The sequence below is a fragment of the Vulpes vulpes genome, chromosome 7 (genome assembly GCF_048418805.1).
Source record: "Vulpes vulpes isolate BD-2025 chromosome 7, VulVul3, whole genome shotgun sequence".
NCBI lineage: Eukaryota > Metazoa > Chordata > Mammalia > Carnivora > Canidae > Vulpes > Vulpes vulpes.
In genome coordinates this window covers 85651976-85673524 of record NC_132786.1, presented here as the reverse complement: position 1 = coordinate 85673524, position 21549 = coordinate 85651976, and the positions used below count along the sequence as shown (strand labels likewise).

General features: G+C 37.6%; 1 protein-coding gene across 38 annotated transcripts in view; it reads right to left on the bottom strand.

Moving 5' to 3' along the window:
• Positions 1–21549, bottom strand: part of PPP1R9A (protein phosphatase 1 regulatory subunit 9A) — a 312437-nt gene that overhangs the window by 20518 nt on the left and 270370 nt on the right. For 19 of the 38 annotated variants that reach the window (XM_072764309.1, XM_072764313.1, XM_072764299.1 and 16 more), the window contains 4 exons: positions 16642–16799; positions 15861–16158; positions 3613–3700; positions 3428–3511 (listed from right to left, as the gene is read on the bottom strand). In XM_072764309.1, coding sequence (XP_072620410.1) covers positions 3428–3511; positions 3613–3700; positions 15861–16158; positions 16642–16799 — 628 coding nt within the window. The remainder of the gene's footprint in view (positions 1–3427; positions 3512–3612; positions 3701–15860; positions 16159–16641; positions 16800–21549) is intronic. The other 19 variants (XM_072764326.1, XM_072764324.1, XM_072764328.1 and 16 more) reach the window with 2 other exon arrangements.

Sequence of the window (21549 nt, the reverse complement as noted above, 5' to 3'; positions counted from 1 at the left end):
CTACATCCTTAGAACACTGTGGAAGAAATCAATGAACATAAATTTAGCATACTGAGTCTTTGAAATCCTGCATGCATTTTCTCCTAAAACACATCTCAGTATGGACTAGCTGCATTTCTAGTGCTCCATGGCCACATTTGACTAGAGGCTACCATATTGCATAGTACAGACAGAAATGGCTGGGAGTTAGAGACCGTGTAGTTTTAATCCATCTAACTATTATTATTATTTTTATTTTTAAATTCTAATTATTTTTTAGTGGGAAACCAAGGTCTAAGAAATTCAGAACCTTACCTATGGCAAAGTCAGGATGAATACTTGGATTCTGGCACAGTGCTTTTCCCACAGTTCACACTTTTAAGCGGAATGCAAATTCACCTCCACCAAGGAGTACCATCTCCCTTCCTGTTGTTTTCTCACACAGCACCATCTAAGCTTGTTCTGAGATACATATGACTGCTCACATGGTTTTCCCTTCTGCCACTCAACCGGGAGCTTCTCCCACAGAGCTCCAAAGTAGGTACTTCCCTGACCATCAGTGGCAACTTACTCTAAAATTAGGAATAGTATTTTATTTTACTCTTTGGTGTGAACAAGCTCTGACTATGAGCTCTTTCCGGTTTTTCTTATCTGCTGTGCTGTGCTGCCTGTTTAAATCAGAATGTTCTCTGAGCACATACTGGAAAAGGTTAGAACTGAGCCATATTTTGGGGGGTTTGTTATACTTATTTAACCTCACCTATTTGTTTTACGTTGGTCGTGTATTTGAGTCATTGTATCTCCACAAGGAATACAATACAAGTAAACTCTTTAACTCTTGAAGAAGGGAAAAAACAAAAAACAAGACAGAATTTAGCAAAGCTCTCCTCTGGCCTCTTTAAAGTCCAGCAGCCTCAGGCTATAACTAATTGAATGACCTCATCAGATTTTTATAGCCTAATAATGAAAAGCCTAAGAGATAAGATTAGGGACTCAATCCATGAATCACTCCCCCTTTTTCCTGGGAAAGCTTCACAGAGGTGATGAGTTTATTCTTGGTCTTCCACAGCTGCAGTGGGACCCTCAAGCGGATGGTGCTTGCCACCCACGTCCCTTCAGGGGCCCTGTGAACCTAACTCAATCGCATTAAGCCCCTACTGGGCAATAACTCTGTTTTCTGGCATATGTTTTAAAAGGTTCTGGGCCATTATCAATTTACAGAGGAGAAGAGAGGCTGTTGTTAGATTTGATTAGTGTTAACCAACTCTTGTGATAGCTCAAAACATTATTTTGTGAAACAGAAAACATCCCATTTCTTCCCTCGTTCTTCTATTGTTGCAATTACATGAATTTCCTTCAGTTCTGGTCAAAATTCTACTATAATTACGAATAATTATAAAATTATGATTCCAATGGAAAACTATTTTGTAGCACTGGTGCATGTGGAAATAACTCATGACCACTGAAGCAGAAGGACTCCAGAGTTAGTATTTTAAAAATCCTGAGCCAGCTGGCTGCTGGTTCAAAAGCTGGCATTAACTGTGGTGACGGCCAACCCTCGACTCCCCATGGATGGCCTAGGGTCAGGTGCACACTCACCAACAGAATAAAGATTTGCTTGCTTTTCACCTGGAATTTGTAAAGGGAGGTGATACCCTCTGGCTACTATGATGAAATTCAGCCAAACCTTCTCCCCACTGCTGGGTGCTTTGCTTACATCCGTTTCAGGGTGGAGCCTCAAGGTGGGAGGAAGTGACTGCCTCAGAAATCCAGGGACCAAGAGGAGGGCCATGTTACTACAGAAGTGTCTCAGCTTCTGTCCTGCTGTATATCTGGGAATCTCTCTCTCCCTGAACGAATTTCACTTTTTATTATTATTTTTAATCCCGAGTATAAACTTGATAGTTTCCTATTCTTAATTTTCAGGTACAACGTAGACTGTTTTATATATTTCTCACTTCAAAACCAGATGAAATTAAATTGCTTTTGAGTTGCATCATGGACTTCTATTTCCTGAGACCAGTGTCCTCAATATAAACAGTGCTTTCTACCTTTTCTCCATTGTACAGGATTAAACGACAACAATGAAGACAACAGACTTACACAATTAATTTGGGAATCTTCTCTTCCTATGTCTGACCCCACTCTCCTATAATTCCAGGAAGAAGGTACAATTTCTCACCAAGTTGTATGCCAGAAAAGAGAAAAAGAAGAAAAACTGCAGAGAACAACCTATAAAATGGATCGGGGGTCTCCAAATGATTTTACGATTTTTTATTGTTAGCATTCTGTTTCTTCTTTAGTCTACGCTGTTGAAATGACTCTCCAGTTTCAAGAGATTTCCACATCATTAGATGCATAAACAACTGGAGGGGAGGTGTTGTGTTGGAAAGGTATCTAGACAGAGGAGGCACAAGCCCTGCTGCATTAACTGCCTGCTGCATAATCGTGGGCAAATCAATTAAATTCCATGAAGGGGAGTTTCTTAATAAAGTATTGTTATCTGCCCTCCCAAACTTATTATAAGGATCAAATAAAGTGATAAATGTAAAACTGCTCTGTAACTTGACAGTAATAATGATAGAGAATTGCTATCTTTATTATTATTATTTTTAAATACCTCCTATGTGCCTGGTACCATTTGACATGCTTTGTATGAAAACTTACTTAATCCTTACACTAAAGTTATTAAGTAGATACTGTTATCTACCCTTATTTCACATATGGAGATGAAAGCAAACAGGTTAAAGAAGTTGTCCACAATTTTAAAGGTAAGAACTGGGAGAGCCCTGATCCAAACCCAGGCAGTCAAGCTCCATGCTTTGTTGTCTTCTGATATAAATCTAAACTTTAAAATTATGTAATCTCAGAATAAAACTGGGAAAACTTGACAGCATGCAGTGCAAAGCTCATTTCTCTATGGGGAAGTCTTTGCTGAACAGTAAAAATAGTTGGTAGAGCCTGAAGAAAATCAGTTAAACAGCTGAGTCCAGCAAGAGATGATGGTCCTTCTTACACATGGACAGAATAGTCCTGAAAACCAACAAGGTACTTAAATGTAAAATTACCCTTTCAGTAACAAAAAAGAGGACATTACTATTGTGGGTAGCCAGGCAAAGCCCTTGAAATATGCCTCATTAACATATCACATAGATCTATTTATGTTGTGTTTAGATAAACATTTATTGTTTATTAAAAAAAATTTTTTAGATAAACATTTATTGAAACTATTCGTGTGACCTTAATTTTGCAATTAAGCCAGTGAATATACTCAAGGCCAGTATAGGCTAAAACTGGGGTAGAAAAATATAAACTGTTGTGCAATTTCTCTTCATCTCTCCTCTAGGTGGATCACTTTAGCTCATAGATACTGACCACTGACTTTGGTTAACCATGGCGGCAGTGGGGGTCGGGGTGGGGGCAGAAAGTTTAGATCATCCACCCATACCTGCTACCCGGAGAAAACCTATTGGCTTCTTTTTCTTTTTCTTTCCATTTCTTTCCTTTGTTGGAATTCCTTCGCAAAGGTGCCCTATAATGACAACACACAGTCAGAAAGGGGAAAACGATATTTTTCTCTTTTAATCCTTTTCTTTTATAGAGGGCTTATTTTTTACATCATGAAATGCTTACCCCAGATCCACAAACTTGCGCTTAATTTTTCCTCCTTGCACCACCAATGAACTGGATGCCCTTAGTGATCTGGGACCCTTGGCACCATCTAGGGTATACACACATGTGAAAAAGACCAATTATTATTCTTTTTAAAGCCATGAATCTAAAGTCAGTGCATCTCTGAATCTAAGGACTTTATCTCAATTCCAGAGTGTAAAAGAAAATAATGGATGCCTTTTTTTTTTTAAAGCCACAGGAAACACAGATATGTTGAGGAACATTCAGTTAAGCCAGGAGAGGTCCTGCTGAAGAGAGCCCCAAACTCATCACAAACAGTTTTAGCTTCAAATATACTGGAATGAGCAAAATAAGCAAGAATAAACACTATCAAATAATTCTTTACATTCAAAGCAGGGACCGACATGACTTTCCTTTTGTTCCTTCTCTGGCTCCAACTCTTTGTTTCAAATGCCCAGGCTCTGTCCTCCACACCTGTCCTCCCTTTGGGCTTTGGTGCCTTCTGACAGGAACCCAGCCCACTTCCCCCGTACCTCCCAAGTCCAGTAGAGAAAGTCACCCCTGAGTGTCTGGAGATTTAGGGGAGAAAGTGAGAGTCAAAGCTTTCTCTTCTGGTCTCTCCTTTGCTAACGGCCTGTGGCCAGTCCTGGGACAGAGGAGGGCAGAGCACGGAGAAGACTTCTTAAGCTGGGGCTCAGCTATAAAACATATCTTTGAAAGGCTCCTCTCAGAAGTTGGGTTGGAATACAACTTGGCTGGCCTTCTGTGATGTGGAAGATGCCAAAATTTTCCTAGTGTTTGGAGCTGATTGATCTTTGCCTCTTTGAGTTACACTGGCTCTCAAGGGCAGCAGCTGCTGGGGGATGGGAACACTCAAAATGATACCAAAAAGACCAATCAGAGGAGAGACTTTGAGAATGGAGTTCAATGTCAAATGTAGGAGCTAGATTCCACGGGTAGCACTTAATTCCTCCCTGGACATGGTAGATAATTCCTAAGGCTCTACCTGGAACTATTTTGCAAAGGATGTTTTCCAGTGTTATGTTTCAGCATATCCAGTTATCTGAGATGATTAACAAAGGGTGTTTTAAATTTGATGCATATTTGTGCGTGAAACTACTCCTTCCTAATTGTCTGTTGGTGTCTGTCTCCATCTTTGTAAAATTAAAAATATTCCAGCAACTTTCTGGCATGGAATGAAGAGAGAATAGTGCTCCTACAGAAGTGTTTAATTAACCTTACTAATTAACTTTGCTTATAATTGTATTTCAGGATAAACTTCTAAATACACACACAAAACATGAAGTGCACACACAATTCTTATTTAGGAGTTTATGTTCAAAGCTCTGAAGAAGCAGCACAGGATGTTTACAAACTCTCTAAGGATTTTTAGCAATGAGCTCTTCAGAGTTTTAGTTAATGACACTCGGATTACAATAATCAATCCCTTGGAATGTACATAATGAAATACAAGAGTCAGAAATACATCCATGTCAAAATCTACTTCTAACCTCAGATATTTATTATGGATATTTGCATCATTATGCTGGGTAACTGAATTAAATAGCCACAGATGTGAGGCATACACATAAAGAAAATCCACAGACATGGCACAAACGCCTTCTGAGGTGATTTTGCTAATGGACATTAAAAAAAAAATAAAAAAAGAAGCAGGATTTCGATTTTCTTAATAGAACCCGAAGAAAAAAAAAGTGCCGGATTCCTCCAAATCAATCCTAAAGCAACTCTTAATGGCTAGGACTGTGCAAAGTTTAAAAGGAGACTGCCTAATTATTTTCTGAATTAGAGGTAGTGAGGCAATGTTTTAACGAGTGCTGAGAGGACCAGATGAGACAATGTACATGGAAACACTGTGTAACCTCTTAGTGTCTCAGTAATTTGGACATCTTCGGACTGAAAGCCTGATTCTGTCCATTACAGAGCCTGCTGCTAGGCAACCTCACATCATTATCTCACACATTTGCCAAAGTGTGTTCCAAGGAACACTTAAATGAATGCTTTCAAAAGGCTGAAGAGGCAAGATTAAGTAATAATGCACTTCCCTATTTTAAATCAATCAAATCCATCCTTAATGCACATTAGAACTTCCAGTCTGCACAAAAACCAACAATGGATTGGTATGATTTCAGGAAAAGAAAAAAAAAGTGACTTGTTTTTGTTTATTTATTTAGCTTTATGCAAAATTTCCATGGGGCTCTTTGAACTCTCTCCAATACTACCTTCAGGAGCAGTCAGAAGTCGGAGCCCTTGGGTTGGGTGCGGCAGCTTCCAGCTTTGGCAACCTGGCCCTCAGTCTGAAAGGCAGCGAATGGTCTCCTGACGGCTACATGTGCTGGCTTCTTCCAGTACTGCATTCTCCTTCCTCTCAGGGGCTCCAGACTCTTGACCTCTTCCTTTCCTTTGGGGCCTTCCAACTCTGCCCCTAGCCCAGCTTCTCTCCTGAGCTCATGAACTTCATTAAAAACCTGAGCTAATTGTCTTCACCCCATGATACTTCTGACTTCTCAGTTTCTACAAATGACAGGGGCCATATTTCCTGAGGCTAGAGATGCCATGGTCAGTGTTGACCTCCTCACTTTCTTTCCCTGTATTGAGGCAGCAGAAATTTCATGGGCTCCTGTGTTGCTCTTTCCCTCATTGGCTACTGCTCCTTCGAGGTCATCCTTCCCTGTGTCTCCTGACTCATCTTGCCCACATCTCTTGTTTTTTCCTTTTTATTCCTCTGATCAAATATCTGGAGTTGCCTGGTAATATGGTGAGGTATCTAAGGCACTTAAATTTTAGCGCTAATGACTTAACCTTCTTTTCCATTTTATTGAAACCATTTAACCTGCATTAGCCAATGCTTCAGGCAGGCTGGGCATCCCCATTCCTTTCAACCCATCTCATGTGTAGCCCAACCCTGCTAATGCCAGCTCCATGCCTGATCTGCCTTCCTTGGCCACCCTTCTTCCCCTCAAATCCTTCAATGATCACTTGAACTGTACATTCTTTGTCGTCTTTATTTACCAATCTCAGCTGGATATAACCTCTCCCCTCCTCTGAGCAATGCTAAAATTTATTATCTCTACACATATAAGAGCTTGATGCAATACATCTGTAAAGATTTTGCAAAGCCAGGTTCTACTTGCCAGGATATTAATTCCTGAAGCATGGTCTGTGTCAGACAATAGGTGCTAATAGCCACATGTAAACTTAGAATAATCATCTCTAGAGATCACAATTAGAAAACTGATAGTGCTTAATTCACTCTTCCTATCCTTGTCTGGACAAAGGCCTACTGCTATGGAATTCTAGGACCAAAACATTTATTAGGCTACTCAAAGAACAAGCATGAGAAAAATATTTTCATGCCTTCTACTGTCATATGACTTGTTTTACAAATCTCTGGGAATAATCTTACATGTCCTCTTACTTTAACTGAAATGGGGTTAGATGTTTATCATTTATCCAGTTACAATGGGACTCTTTCTACCCTACTTTCCACTGAGTCCCTCAACTATGACAACAAAATGAGGATTCAAGAATGTGGTATTGATGCAATTTAGAAAATACCCAACTTCAATTAGTTGTTCAATAATACCAGCACGTTGTTAGCCTTGAAATTGCAGTCAAATATAGCTTGTTACTTAATTATTATCTTGTAGTAATGTAATAGACCAAAAATAATAGTATATTACTTAAAAACATCCAAATAAATGGCAAACAGGGACTAAGACATTTTCAGAATTTTTCCAGCAATGATGAGTAGAAGGAAATAAACACCTAGGCCAGGGATCAGAAAGCTTTTTCTATAAAGGGTCAGACAGCAAATATTTTAGGTTTGTGGGCTATACAATTTCTGTCACATCTCCTCAACTCGGCTTATTGTGGCATGAGAGTAGACAGTGTATAGCTAAATGAGTATGGCTGTGCTCCAATAAGACTTTATTTTTAAAAACACGTGGGGGCCAGATTTGGTTTGATGACTACATTGGTTATCTGGAGAGACATGCCTGGTAATTTATCCAAGAAACTTCTGAAGCATCAATTATATGCCATACTCTTTGCTGGGGAGCAAGAATATAAAGATGAAAGAGATGAATGAGAAAACTGGTTCATTCATTCTTGACAACTAAATCACTTATCATGCACAAAGTGATAGAAACAGAAGTAACAATGTAAAACTTTCTGTGGGACCGAAGAGAAGAGAAGAGAAGAGAAGAGAAGAGAAGAGAAGAGAAGAGAAGAGAGAGAAGAGAAGAGAAGAGAAGAGAAGAGAAGAGAAGAGAAGAGAAGAGAAGAGAAGAGAAGAGAAGAATTCACTCTCCCTGGGAATGTGGAGAGTGTATTAAGAGTCCACTAAAGGAGGTGAGGTTTGATCTGGGTTTGGAGAAAAACAATTTCCCTGGAGTTCAGTGTTAGGCAAGAACATAAACATGAGGTCTTGCTGAACCTCATTCTAGTTCCTTTACCGATAAGCCAATGAATTATAAGAACCTCACACGTGAACACACACACCAACACACGGAGGGAAATAAGGTTAACTAAACCTGACCTCTGTTGAGCACAGCTCTTAATAGATAAGTCCCACATAGTCAGGGACTCAAGAATTTTACAGAATGTTATTCCTCAAATTGGATTTTGAGGATAATGAAGGTAGATCCAGCTATGTTAATCCATATTGTATCCGCCCCTACAGTGTCATAACATTTTAATGAGGTCCATTCCTTGGGAAGTAGGGAGGGAGAATCTTTGAGGAACACAAAAGTGCCCAAGTGCCAGTGGTGGTGTGCTGAAATGGGCCATTTGTTAGTCAGACCAGCATAAAGACCATACTCCATATACACATCCAGGTAACTTTAATTTTACACTCACTGAGCAACTTTCTGATTTAGAAACCAACCAGAGGAGCGAGAAGAGAACATATTAAGGAGGTTGGTTATTTTGTCAGCTGTACCTCCCAAAGTACATCAGAAAATTAGTATTCTGGTTTCGAAATTAGTGTTTTCTCAGTTAGAACAGCAAGAACCACCCATTTTGAACTTGATAAAATCTGAATGTATTATTGAGTTTCTGGACGTAGAAAACCAAAAACTAGACCTTTGACTTTCAAGGTACCTACTGGTAACAGGCTGCTGTCTGAGAGCCAGTTAAGAGAAGGTCTCTTTGAGGTCTTTCCAGGTATAACAGAGCCTGAGACTGGAAGGCAACAGAGAATAGGGCCTTCCCAGTCATTGATGGTGGGGTGTCAGAGACAAGGTCTGTCACAAAACACACTAGCAAAACAAACCTATGAGAGAGAGAGAGAGAGAGAGAGTAAAAAGAAGAGGGGAGAACAACCCCCGGACCGGCCAAAGCCCATGTGTTGCTGCATCCCTGCGTCCAGCACTTACGTCCCGCCGCTGTCGCCACCATGCCCAAGAGAAAGGCTGAAGGGGATGCTAAAGGAGATAAAGCCAAGGTGAAGGATGAGCCACAGAGAAGATCTGCAAGGTTATCTGCTAAACCTGCTCCTCCAAAGCCAGAGCCAAGCCTAAAAAGGCCCCTGCAAAGAAGGGAGAGAAGGTACCCAAAGGGAAAGAGGGGAAAGCTGTTGCTGGCAAGGGTGGAAAGAAAACCCTGCAGAGAATGGAGATGCCAAAACAGACCAGGCACAGAAAGCTAAAGGTGCTGGAGATGCCAAGTGAAGTGTGTGCATTTTTGATAACTGTGCACTTCTGGTGACTACAGTTTGAAATACTATTTTTTATCAAGCTTTATAAAAATGCAGAATTTTGTTTTACTTTTTTTTTTTTTTTAATAAGCTATGTTGTTAGCACATGGAACACTTCATTGTTGTTTTGGGGGAAGGGCATATGTCACTAACAGAATATCTCTGAAGATAGATTGATAACAAGGGGAAACCTCTTCTTGGCTCCCAGGAGGAGGGATTCCTTGATGTTGACACACATGAGCCACCTTGGTGGTGTGGAAAAACAAGACTTCATTTTTTTATGTCCTCTTCTCTCTCTTTGCTTCAACATAGACTTGACTCCCTTAAGCCCAGAGACCTGTTGGAACCTGACCCCAAGAAATGGTTCCCAGTATGTCAGGCAATCTGGACTTTACAGTGTCACCACTGAGATGGTGTCCCTCAAAAGAGTTCCTTTTTTTTTTTAGCTTGCGGATCTTCAGATTGATAATTCTGCCATTTTCATTTTATTTCCTGAAAGTCAGGGTCTGCTTGTGAAAAGTCATTAAACAACATGCTAAATGTGAACTGTCAATCCTCACTCTAAACTTTCCCTGTTCAGAGCATCACATGAAGACTTCACTGGGTTTTATAGTGGCTTTCTGATTTTGGTAGTCCATTGAAGAAGGGAGTTTGAAAGTTGTTGTATACCGTTAACGATCATCTGCCCATGTCCTGCCTGAAATACCATGATTGTTTATGAAAAGTATCCTTAATAAAGCTGGATTCAGTTTGGTTTGGAAAAACGAGAGAGAGAGAGAGAGAGAGAGAGAGAGAGGAGGCAGACAGACTCTAGTCAGCAAACTCCTTGAGGGAAAAGATGGAAACTTGTCAATCATTATACATTTAGCCTTTAGCACAAGGCCTGACACAGAGCAGTTGCTCAATAAGTATTTGTGTAACAAATACTTAAATGAATGGATTGATGTCAATGAACACAGAAGGCAACGAAAACTCTTCAAGGTTGGAAACTTCTTATTGGGGGAAGAAAAGACTGTGAGGCACTGCTTTTATCTGATCATAGTAGGTAACGGTGGTTATTGTACTAGTAACTGACTATTGACAAAGTTAATACTTTATCAAAGCTCAATTAATTGCCTCTTCCTTGTTACCCGGAAGCACAACTGGCCCCCAGAAGACTTTAGAGAGGAAAGCCCAAGTACTTGGTTTCTGGAGAAGAAGCTACCCATCTCTCATCTTGTTTTCTATTTACTTCTACTGAGAACTTAATCCCAAAAAAGGAAGAGTAGCAAACTAGGGAGGCATTTGGGAAAGGATGGAATTCTCACATTTGACTCCTACATTACTACTAGTGGACTGTAGAGAACAATCCAAATCAATGTACTACTTCTCCCATCTGAGAGGAAATATCTGCTGACTTTAAAGAATCACTAAAAAACAAATAGAAGTAAAGGTACCAATCTAGACAATATTTAGCCACTTAAAAAAATTCGGGAGTAATATTTCATGTGTGAGTGATACACACTCCTTGACTGCAGTGTAATTTCTCTCAGATAGCTAGTTATGCCTGATAAACTCAAACAGTAGACCAGAAAATATTAACCCACAGTTCCAAAATACATGAGTCTGTTGTTTTGTCTCCTTATGGACCAATTAAGGTCTACAGAGATTATAGAGGGATTGCCACAAGTGTATTTCTATGAAAGTGTTATTAAAATCCATAGTTTGGGTTAATAAATGAGAGTTTTTGAAGTCTTTAATTCTTTTGAAAGCAGGCAAAAATCATCATGCCAAGTCCTCCACCAACTTGAGAACTATCTTTGATGAGTTAGCAGGCTTGACATATTTTCTTTTGCTCCTACTAGTATTTTTTTTAAACTTTCTAAGTACTTATTTTTTACTCCCAAACTTCTAGAACAGCTGTTTTTAGAACCAGTCTGTGGAAGATAATTCCAGCAATCAATAGGCTCAGGAAAGGAAACCAAAGGGAAAAGATCAGAAATAAAGCAATGGTCCTTATCAAGAGTTAAAAACAGATTGACCCCCCAAACAAATGTATTTCTAGTTCACAAAGTATTTTTAGAAAGATTATAATTTTTGATCTGGTAGAGACAGATGAGTATGCACTTTTAAAAAATACAGTCATGTACAATCACACTTGCAACGTATGTGTGTATCCCACACCACTGCTGGCACTAGTTGGAATTGTTTAAAAGTTTTGGCAATCTAGTGGGTATCTGATTTAAATGATCATTTCTCTGATCTTTGGTGAGGTGGATCATCTTTTCCTATAAGTAATGTGAATTTTCTCTTCAGTGAACCAATGGTTTATTTTCTTTGCCAATTTTGGACTTTTTAAAAATTCTTTGAAGCTACTTGTATATTAAAGTCTATCATTTAACTTTCTGTATGGGGTCCTTCAATATGCTTATTGACTACTGTAACCAAGAGTATTTATCAGATAGTTGTAGAGTATAAAGAAAATCTTATAAAACAAACACCCATTTCATTTATCTCCCCAACCCTCACCACAGTTTATACTTACGAAGTCCCCAGTATGTCCTTCCCCATTTCAGTTCCTGGACACTCCCCACCAAGTAACTGACTTTTGTCATTCCCACTTACAACCTCAACATTTTGTTTGTATCTTTAAGAAATTTACTAATTTTTTTAGCACTATCTAAATAGAATCATGCGTATTCTTCTGCAATTTGGTTTATCCTCTTAATGCTTACTCCAGAGATTCACCCCTGTTGTCATCTTTCAGTATGATTTATTCATTCCCTGCTGCAGGGATTCATCATATGCATATACTACAATTGATTTAACCATTCTACTAGTGATTATTCTAGTAATCAGCAGTTTTTAGATTTTCCCAGGTTTTTTTTTTTTTTTATCACACAGTAGGGCTTCAATGAATACCCTTGTACAAGATTCTTAGTAGGCAATTGACCTGCTTGGGCCATAGGGCATGCACAGTTTCAACTTCACTAACTCAATGCCAAATTGTTTCCAAAGAGCCTGCCCCAATTTAAACTTCCACCAGCACAATGAAAATTCTTTAGTCTCTGGGTGTATCACATAGCTTCCAGCATTTGGTAACATCAGACTTTAATATTTATGGCAATCTGGTTAAGTTAGAATGGTATTTCATGTGGTTTACCTCATACTTTCCTGATTACTTATGCAGTGGAACACCTTTCATAAATATTTTGGCCTTTTGGCTTTCATTGTCTATGAAGTACCTGTTCAGGACATTATATATTATCTCTCATATTATTTGTCTTTTCTAAGTAATTTATACAAGCTATTTACATAATGTAGATGCTAACTCTACATTACTTACACAGGTAGTAAATGGCTTCTATTTTGTGGGATTCTTTGTTGTGTGTTTGAGAAATCTGATGTTAGATTTCTTCATGTTTTTTTTTTTCTTTCTTGTGTCTTTTTTAAGGAATCCTTCCCTACCTTGAAGTAAAAAAAAAAAATACTATACAGTCTTTTAAAAGTTTTATAGTTTGCATTTTCCAGTTAAGTCTTAAATCCACCTTGAATGGATTGTTTTACAATGTATGAGATGGGGAGGGTCTAATATAAATTTTTAAAATTGGTATAACCAGTTGTCCTAGAACAGTTTGTTAAAAACTCTATTCTTTGTCCACTGATCCAGCTGTCATAGTATATGAAATGTGTATAATCTGCTTTCATGCTCTTTATTTTATTCCTGAATCTCTAAACCTTTGTGCAAATAATATACAGAATTAATTCTGTGGCTTATTAATAATTCCAGGTATCAGGATCTTCTACTTTATTCTTCTTTAAGATTCTTGGGTATTCCTGGCCTTTTTCCTTTTCTTACAATTTTAGGATCAGCTCATTAAGTTCACAAAATATCTGTTGTATCAAATCTTTCGATCAGTACAGACCAACGACATTTCTTTCTGCCACTGTTTTTTTTTTCAAAAGATAAAAATTTTTTACAGTGAACAAATGTATATCCATTACCTATATCCTACAATTTCCATTTTACTACATTTGCCTTATCACATATCCATCCCTCTAGTCATCCATTAACCCATTAATTTTCAAATGCATTTCAAAGTAAGTTGCAGACATTTCACCTTACACATGTCAAGATATTGATTTTATATATTTATTTTATATCTGGCCACTTAATCTTCTAGATGAATATTCACATAATCCTTAAATAAAGATATTTTGTCTTTTCTGTTTCAAATTTGCACTGATTATTTGATGTTCTTATCTTCCTGCAATTAGAAAATTCTCAAAAACAGACTTGAAAATCGTGATAGTTGGCATTCATGTCTTAGTCCTAATTTTTGTGCAAATGGCTTAAGATTCACTATTTAGTGGTTGATTGCTTTTAAGTAACCAGTCATATTCAGAAAAATTTTTCTAATTCCATTTTTATTTTAATAAGGTTTTACTAAAAATGTCTGAAGGATTATATCAAATGCCTCTCGACTTCCATTAGTATTATAACACTTTACCTTTCCTTTGTTGATATGATGATTTATATTGTTAGATTTTCTAATGTTGAACTATTCTTATATTTTCAGAATCAATGCTACCTGATTATGGAATATAATTAACTTGCACTCTTGGATTCAATTGATTAGCATCATATTTAAGATGAATCTACATGCATAAGATTTCTTTTTTCCACACAGCCTTTACTGTGTTTTTAGGACTCTTGCTACTTAAATAAATGAGAAACACCCTACCTCGAATAGCTATCATAAAACAGAGCCTATCTATTTTTTTTTTATAGGTTAGGGAGAATTCAGTTATAAAACCACCTGGCTCTGGTGACTTTCTAAATGGAAGCTTTTATAAAAACACATTTCACATTTCTGGGATTATTGGTTTATCCAAGTTATCTTCATAGACAATTTGAATAGACTAATTTTGTAGGAAACTCCATTTCCACTAGATTTTTAAATCTACTGAGTTCACATCTTTAAAAAATTAATTCTTTTAATCCATCTCTTATTTCCAGTGCTACATTTTTTTGTCTTTTTCTCTATTTTTTTTCTTAATGTGTCCTTCCAACGGACACGTGCAAACAACTGTTATCATAATTCACACAAACAATAATCGTATGAATTATTAGCTGGAATAATTCACACAATTTTACTATATTTTTGGGAGGAGAGGGCAATTAAGAATAGGCCTTTTATTTCAATAGAAATTAAATTCAGCTTATATGTTTTATACACTCCTTTCTATTTTCTGCTTTTTGGTTGTTCTGTTCCCATTATTTAAAATATATATTTTACTTATTTTCAGCCTTTATTTTTAGTAATAAAAGAATTTAAAGCTATACATTTTTCTCTTGAGTACAATATACTCTATCAATTCAACTTTTGAAAATGTTCCTACAAAAATAAGCGTCAGTATATAAAAATATACAGATGCTTGTTATAATTTTTTTTCAAAGTGATACACAAACAGGCAGAACTACAAAAAGAAACCTCCCAGAATACAGCCCAAATGTCCATCAATATTAGAAGAGTTGCCTCAGTTATATTATAGGCTCACTACAGAAGATTCTCTTGTCATTTAAATTTGTGTATATTGCTGTAGAGGATGTCCATAAAATATTATTATGTATAAAACAAACGCAGAGTCATGTGACTTACATGATTCATTTTTGTAAAAAAAAATTACACAAAACACAAATATACCAAAAAGTATTTTTGTTTTTACACCTATACGCACACACACGCATGTGCATGACTTATGTGTATTTCACATGTGAAAGATAATGTACTCAAATTTACTTGTTTACTCTAAAGGGACACATCAGACATGGTAGGAAAAGAATGAACCTAATCTTTATAACTCTCTGTATCATTTAACTTGTCTAATGAGAATTTATTACTTCTATAAATTAAAATGACAAAAATCTATTGACATCCCTATGAAATTCTGGTGTTAATTCAAGGAACCTATTTTAAAATTTAATTGATTAATCTCCCTGCATTATCTTTATCATAGCTCTCCTGTCACAATTTTTGCAATATGAATCATTACTGTAAAAATTTCTTCTAAAGAAAAACCAATTAATGGCTTAAAACCTGTATTGCTTTCATCTTCATATATACACGAAGATATTTACATATCTTCTATATATTTATAGATATTATATACCTATATATTTTTACATATATATTATACACATTTTTTTTCCAATGTGAGCATGTTAGTGTTTATTGAAACTCTGGGTTTCTATTCTAAAAACCCTCTAGTAGGCCTCCTGAAGCATTTCCCTAACAGTAGTAAACTTGTAGAGAACTGAAGAAGTAAATATACTAACCTGGTAGGAAAAGATAGATAAATACATGAATGAATGAATAAATGAATGAATGGGAGAGGCATGGGCTCTTATCCCACAACATAAAAAGAAAGCAATATTAAGACAAAGGACTTACGACTATGACAAAAAAAGCTATTCTTATATTGCACAAATCAAGGAATTAGTGAAGTCAGACAAAACAAAAGCAAAAACAACAAGAAAAATAAAGAGTACCTTTTTCCTGTAGTATTTTCTTGGTGGTGGCTTGATGGTGGCAAGGAGATTCTTCTATATCATGATCAGATTTTGAAGGAGAGGAGTGTGAAGTGTCTCCCCAAAGAAAGGGGGAGGGCTCCTTTTCCGGGTGCAGTGGTCCGTCTTGAAATTCAGCTACGTGGTCAGAGGAGAAGGGCACACTGCCAGCCGCCGGAGTGAGGGATGGAGCACCAGAATCTGATTCTGGAGAAGTTCTCAAACCCTTGGGCAGAAGTGATTTGGTAATGTGCGTGTGGTTATAGAAACTGTTTGAAGGCTGTTGGTATAAGAGATTATAAAGGAGGTTATGCACCAGCTCCATGGAGTACTTTGAAATCAGACCGAACTTATTTTAGTAAATCCCTCAAAAACCAATTTTTTTTTGTTGGTTTACAGATGAGACTGCATAGTTTACAACAATTCACCATATTACCATTGTAGCTAACACAGACACCTAAGACACAGAAACAATTCCTTGTACATTCATTATTTCCCACTAGGTAAAACCAATACCTGAACATAAAAGCACCATCGTGAAATATGACAATATTTCATAATGCTTTTGGGTTAGTTCATTGAATGATACAGAAATAATTTGAATTACAACAATATATCGAGTTGAGTAAGAATTTAGGAGACAAAGCAGTGAACTATCAGCTGTTTACACAGAATCTGGTTGCAGAAAAGTCATCTTCAATAAGCTGTGGGAACAAGGATACAGCTCAACACTGCAAGTCAGAAACCAGTCAACGGTGCTCACCTTTCGCTCCAGACTGTCTTCCCCATCTGTTGAACTGACACTATCATAGAGTCTTGTCCTAGAGGGCCTCTGGCGTCTGTTTTTCACGGAGAGCTGGGCTCGGGTTTTTAGTGCTTTTGAATCCAGGCGCTCTGTCTCTGGGACTGCCTCATTCAAGTCTAAGAAAAGAATCATGCAAAATAATCAGCAAGAGAAACCTTTGGAAAGGATGGACAAAGAGACCACAGACACTGATAACAACGATCTCAAGGTTATCAATAATACAGGCAAAAAATAGGTGACAATCATGCCAGCCTGTCTGATATGCCGCCAGAAACAAATCAGTGAGATTTAGGAGAAATGTACAAAGCCTTATAAAAGAATCCAATCAACCAAAGGTGACCAGGGCAACCAAAGGTGGCCAGAAACCAACCAACCAAAGATGACCAGGGCAACAAGAAAATGTAACATCCAAAGAGCCAGCGTGGTCCTTGTGGTCTGCCTCTTACCACCTTTAATCTTGCCCCCAAGAGACCAAGACAGAACTCCAAGTCACCATTCCAAAGGGGAGAAGTAAAGGTTACCCATAGCTCTGTGAAGGTGTTGGCTGAGAAGTTGTTCTCTGGCTGAATTTATCTGGAATGCTACTGCTTCTTAGAAATAATGTAGCTTGAGCATCAATCATATTTTATCTTTTTAGAGTGGCAGTCATTAAATGAAGCCATAATGTTCATATGGCTTCAGAATTAATAATTAAGTGCTTCTGGATTTAAATTATTAAAAGCAAAGCCTATAACGGAGTTGCAGAAAATTAATATGTACTGATATTAATGGAATAAAACAATTTCTTACGGTAGCATTACTTCAGGAAATTCCTTTTCATCGTGTTATTATGAAGGTGTGCTGTAAATATATTATAAGACCAAAACAAGGAAGCATCTCAGGTTGTGCCTCTCTTACCTATGGAACCTTGCATTTGGCATATGGTTCTAACAGTTATATTAAATATATTTTCCCTAGGAGATACATCCACTGAATGACAATATTTACAGAATGTTCTGACTCTTCTTTTCCTGTATTTGAAAGAAAAGTGAATATTCAGAAAAGCCAGACTATTCAGGTATATATAAAGGACAGCTAAATATTTTCTAATTAGTAGTCTCTTTATTGTTTACATGTCAAAGGAGAAAAAATAATCTCCTTGATCACTTTAATTTCTCCCTTTCAATAAAATCTAAACTTGCAGCTGCCGATTAAGAGTTCATTAGTTGTGATAATTGGGAGATAATCAACCTTACAAGCTCTTGTTTACATATAAAATGTGGGAACACCACACAGATGAAAGCAATAATATAATTAGATATACTGTCATACAAGCCCGTTTCACAGCTTATCTATCTTGGGTTTGGGGCTGTATTTTCTATAACAGAAAGCATGGTCGGTCACACACACCATCTCAGGTATTCCTTAAAACAGCCCCACGCAACAGAGCAGCCAAGTATGTTTTATCCTCTCCTGAAGTTCAGAGAACCTGAGTAATGTGCCGTCATCTGCACAGCTAGTTGATGAACTGCCATGATTTTTCTTTTTTTGACTCCCAGGCTACGAGTCTGTACCCTCCAAATTTAGCGAGGGTTGAACAAGTTACTAGAAAAAGATTTTAATGTTCAGTGTTTTTGTTTGTAAAATCACATAAAATGTGGCTAATCTAGCAAGTTCATTTCTCCAACTGGCTACATGGGAAGTATTATTATTAATCTTTCACATATGTATTAAGAAAGCATAAGAAGGAAGGCATTTTGAAAACTATAGAAAAAACTATTTCTCAGACGGTTTCTTATTTGGTCTGTTTGTAACAGCTTTGGTTACTTGGTGACAGAAGACTCAAGGAGACAGCCTGTTCTACATGGCTCCTTTTTCAATAGAATCCTGGCCCTGAAGGACCCACCAAGAGCACTCGATATCCAGGACTGCAGTAGCTACTCCATCAGTAGGTACTGAACAAATAATAAAGTGAGGGAACATGAGAACTACTTATCGGCAAGGTTTAGAGTATAGAGAATTTCTTCTGGGACTTCTGGCTCCATGACTGGTCAGTAATTTGCCTGGTACTCATATCAAACAACCTCCAAAGAGCAATCTAGAACATCTGCTTTAATATCAGCTAGCACTGAGTAGGTACAAACTGCTGGAGCACACATACAGAATTACATCTATTAAAGATGAAGGTATCTAGAAGAGTAGTGCCTTAAGTCCATGATCCAAGTGGCCAACAACACACCGCATACAATTAACAATTTTTGAGGCCCTGAAAACAAAGTTCTCGGGGTCCCTCCATGGCAGTGATTCATGAATTACAAATCAGCAATTTATATTCCACCCTGAGAATACATGTTTTTAAAGAACCAGAAAAATGGAATAGAGCGGGGAGCTTTCACTTCAATGGCAGGAAGTTGAAAGGAAAGAGGTCCAGAGGAATCAACTACTAAATACACCACAGGCAACATCCCCCTTTAGCAGTGTTAGAGGAGGTGTGTGGAATAGAAGGAAAATGTGTATAGGACTTTTGTAGCTGGGTAACTAGAAGCTATCTTTCTCTATCATGTTGTGTAAGAATTAGAGTATTACAACTCAAAAGAACCTTAAGGATTCTAGTCCAGCCTTCTTTTCCAGATTGGAAAGCCAAGGCTTCAAGATTACTAACTTGTTTACTAACTGCATCACACCGTTAATCTATGGATGAGATGGGATAGAGCTCAGTCCTCAGAAGCCTATCATCCTGGGGCGCCTGGCTGGCTCAGTCCATTAAGCATCTGCCTCTTGATTTCGGCTCAGGTCCTGATCTCGGGGTCCTGGGATCCAGCCCGGAGTCAGGCTCTGTGCTCAGCATGGAGTCTGTTTCTCCCTCTCTCTGCTCCTCTCCCTACTTGCTCTCTTCCTCTCTCTCTAAAATAAATAATACATAAAATCTTAAAAAACAAAACAAAGCCTATCGTTTTTCTGGAAGGTCACTCTCAAGTCTGAAAATAAATTTCACAAGTAATCTTTTGCCTTTGTTGAATCTTTGTTTAGTCTTACTTTATGTTCCAAACAAAAATACAGGTCAGGTACTAACTTTGCAAATTTCCGTTAGTATACAGTATTGAAGAAGGAAAAAAACCTGAGGTATTTTACTTGGTTTTATAGTTATCCATGGAATAAAATTCTTACATCAAAAAATTAGCTGTCAGCTTTGAGGATGGCAATGCAACAGAAGAAATCCAACTGGCTCCATGTTGCTAAGTTCTGTGCTACTGAATGCAAGGACCTAGGTGGTAGCGTTCTCTCACTGTCATTCGCTCTCTGCAGATACCTTAATCAATAATATAACACTGCTTTTATAAACCCAAGACCCTGGGTCCTTCCTCTACCCTTTCTCTCCAGGCCATCACGTTCTGTTTTCCATAAGAATCAGAGAATCAAATTTCCTTTTCATCTCTATTCCTTCTTTCTTCTTTTTCTCAGACCCTCCAGTCTCTGGAAAAAAAAAAAAAAAAAGCCTATCTCTGACTCAAATGCAGCTAGCAATTCAAAAGATGAACAGACTCAAGTGGATTAATAAATACAGACAGGCAGACACAGAGAAGATATGAAGTAGTAAAGGATGGAGCAGTTTTGCGTTGGTGGGACTCCATCTCAATATACCTGCATTTTAAGACTAGTTTATTATTGCTTCGAATTGCATCCTTTAAAAAAATTTAATGGATTCGATTATGATTTTAGCAGCTGTTATGAAAAATGTTCTGTGAAATTAGAATGTTATATATCATATTACACAGCAACCAGTTCCCTACAGTAATGCTGTGAGTCATTCATTTTTTTTCACTTTATTGACGTTATTTTTGACGTAATTGGAATGCTGCCCACAGATCAGATATAGAGAGCAAGGGAAGGAGGGGAAAGGAGCAGCATGATGAGGGGGGCCCCCCTCTGCATTCTTAGAGCATTATTCTCCTCAAAAACAGTCCTACCTCAACTATCACACTAATGCTGTTATCAACTACAATGCTGAGCATCATGACACACTTGGCAGCCTTATAAAACTTGAACAGTATCTGGGCCCATGAAAGATGGGCCCATGGGTTTTGGGTTGGTACGTACTGCACTCAGAGGTAGGTTTATGTATCTCAGAGAGGTGGTGTAAAACAGTTCCATGACAGTGATCTAGAATCAGTCTTCCTCGAATAGAATCCAGAACAGTGGCTCTGCCACTAAATTGGGCAATTTCCCTACTTCTCTGTCCCTCAAAATCCTCAACTTCAAAATGGATATGATAGTAACATAGTACCAATAGTTCACTGCTGTGAGGACTAAATGCATTAATAGATACACAAGTGCTTGGAAGAGTGACTGTTACATAAGCAGTCAATGAATCTACTTATTGACATGGAAAGGTCAGCAAAATATTCTTAGATGACTAACGCGTTGCAAAACCATATGTACACTCCTTCTAAATATTTTAAAAAGAGCAACATAAAATATATTTTCTAGTGATAAATAGATGCATGTGATTTAACAGAGAAAGAATTGGAGGAATCTACTTCATACTGACAATGGTGCTTACCTCCAAAGAAGGTATTAGATTTGAAGATCTTGGCCAACAGATACTTTAATCTTAATTGTAATGTTAAACATTTTTTTTAATATATGTATTTTTTGCATTTATATATTACTTATATATTTAAAATTAGCAAAAAGAAAACAACCAGCAGATTCAGTACATTTTCTTTTACAGACATCTTAATTCCTTTCTAATCCGAGAGCTCTGGTGTTTTTGGACTCAGGATTCCCAGATGTTGGTATCAGTCCAGGAAACTGTCAAAATCCATGTGACTATCAGCCTGCCCCACGTGAGAAGGCTGCTCTTTCAATTACGTCTATGGAGACTGT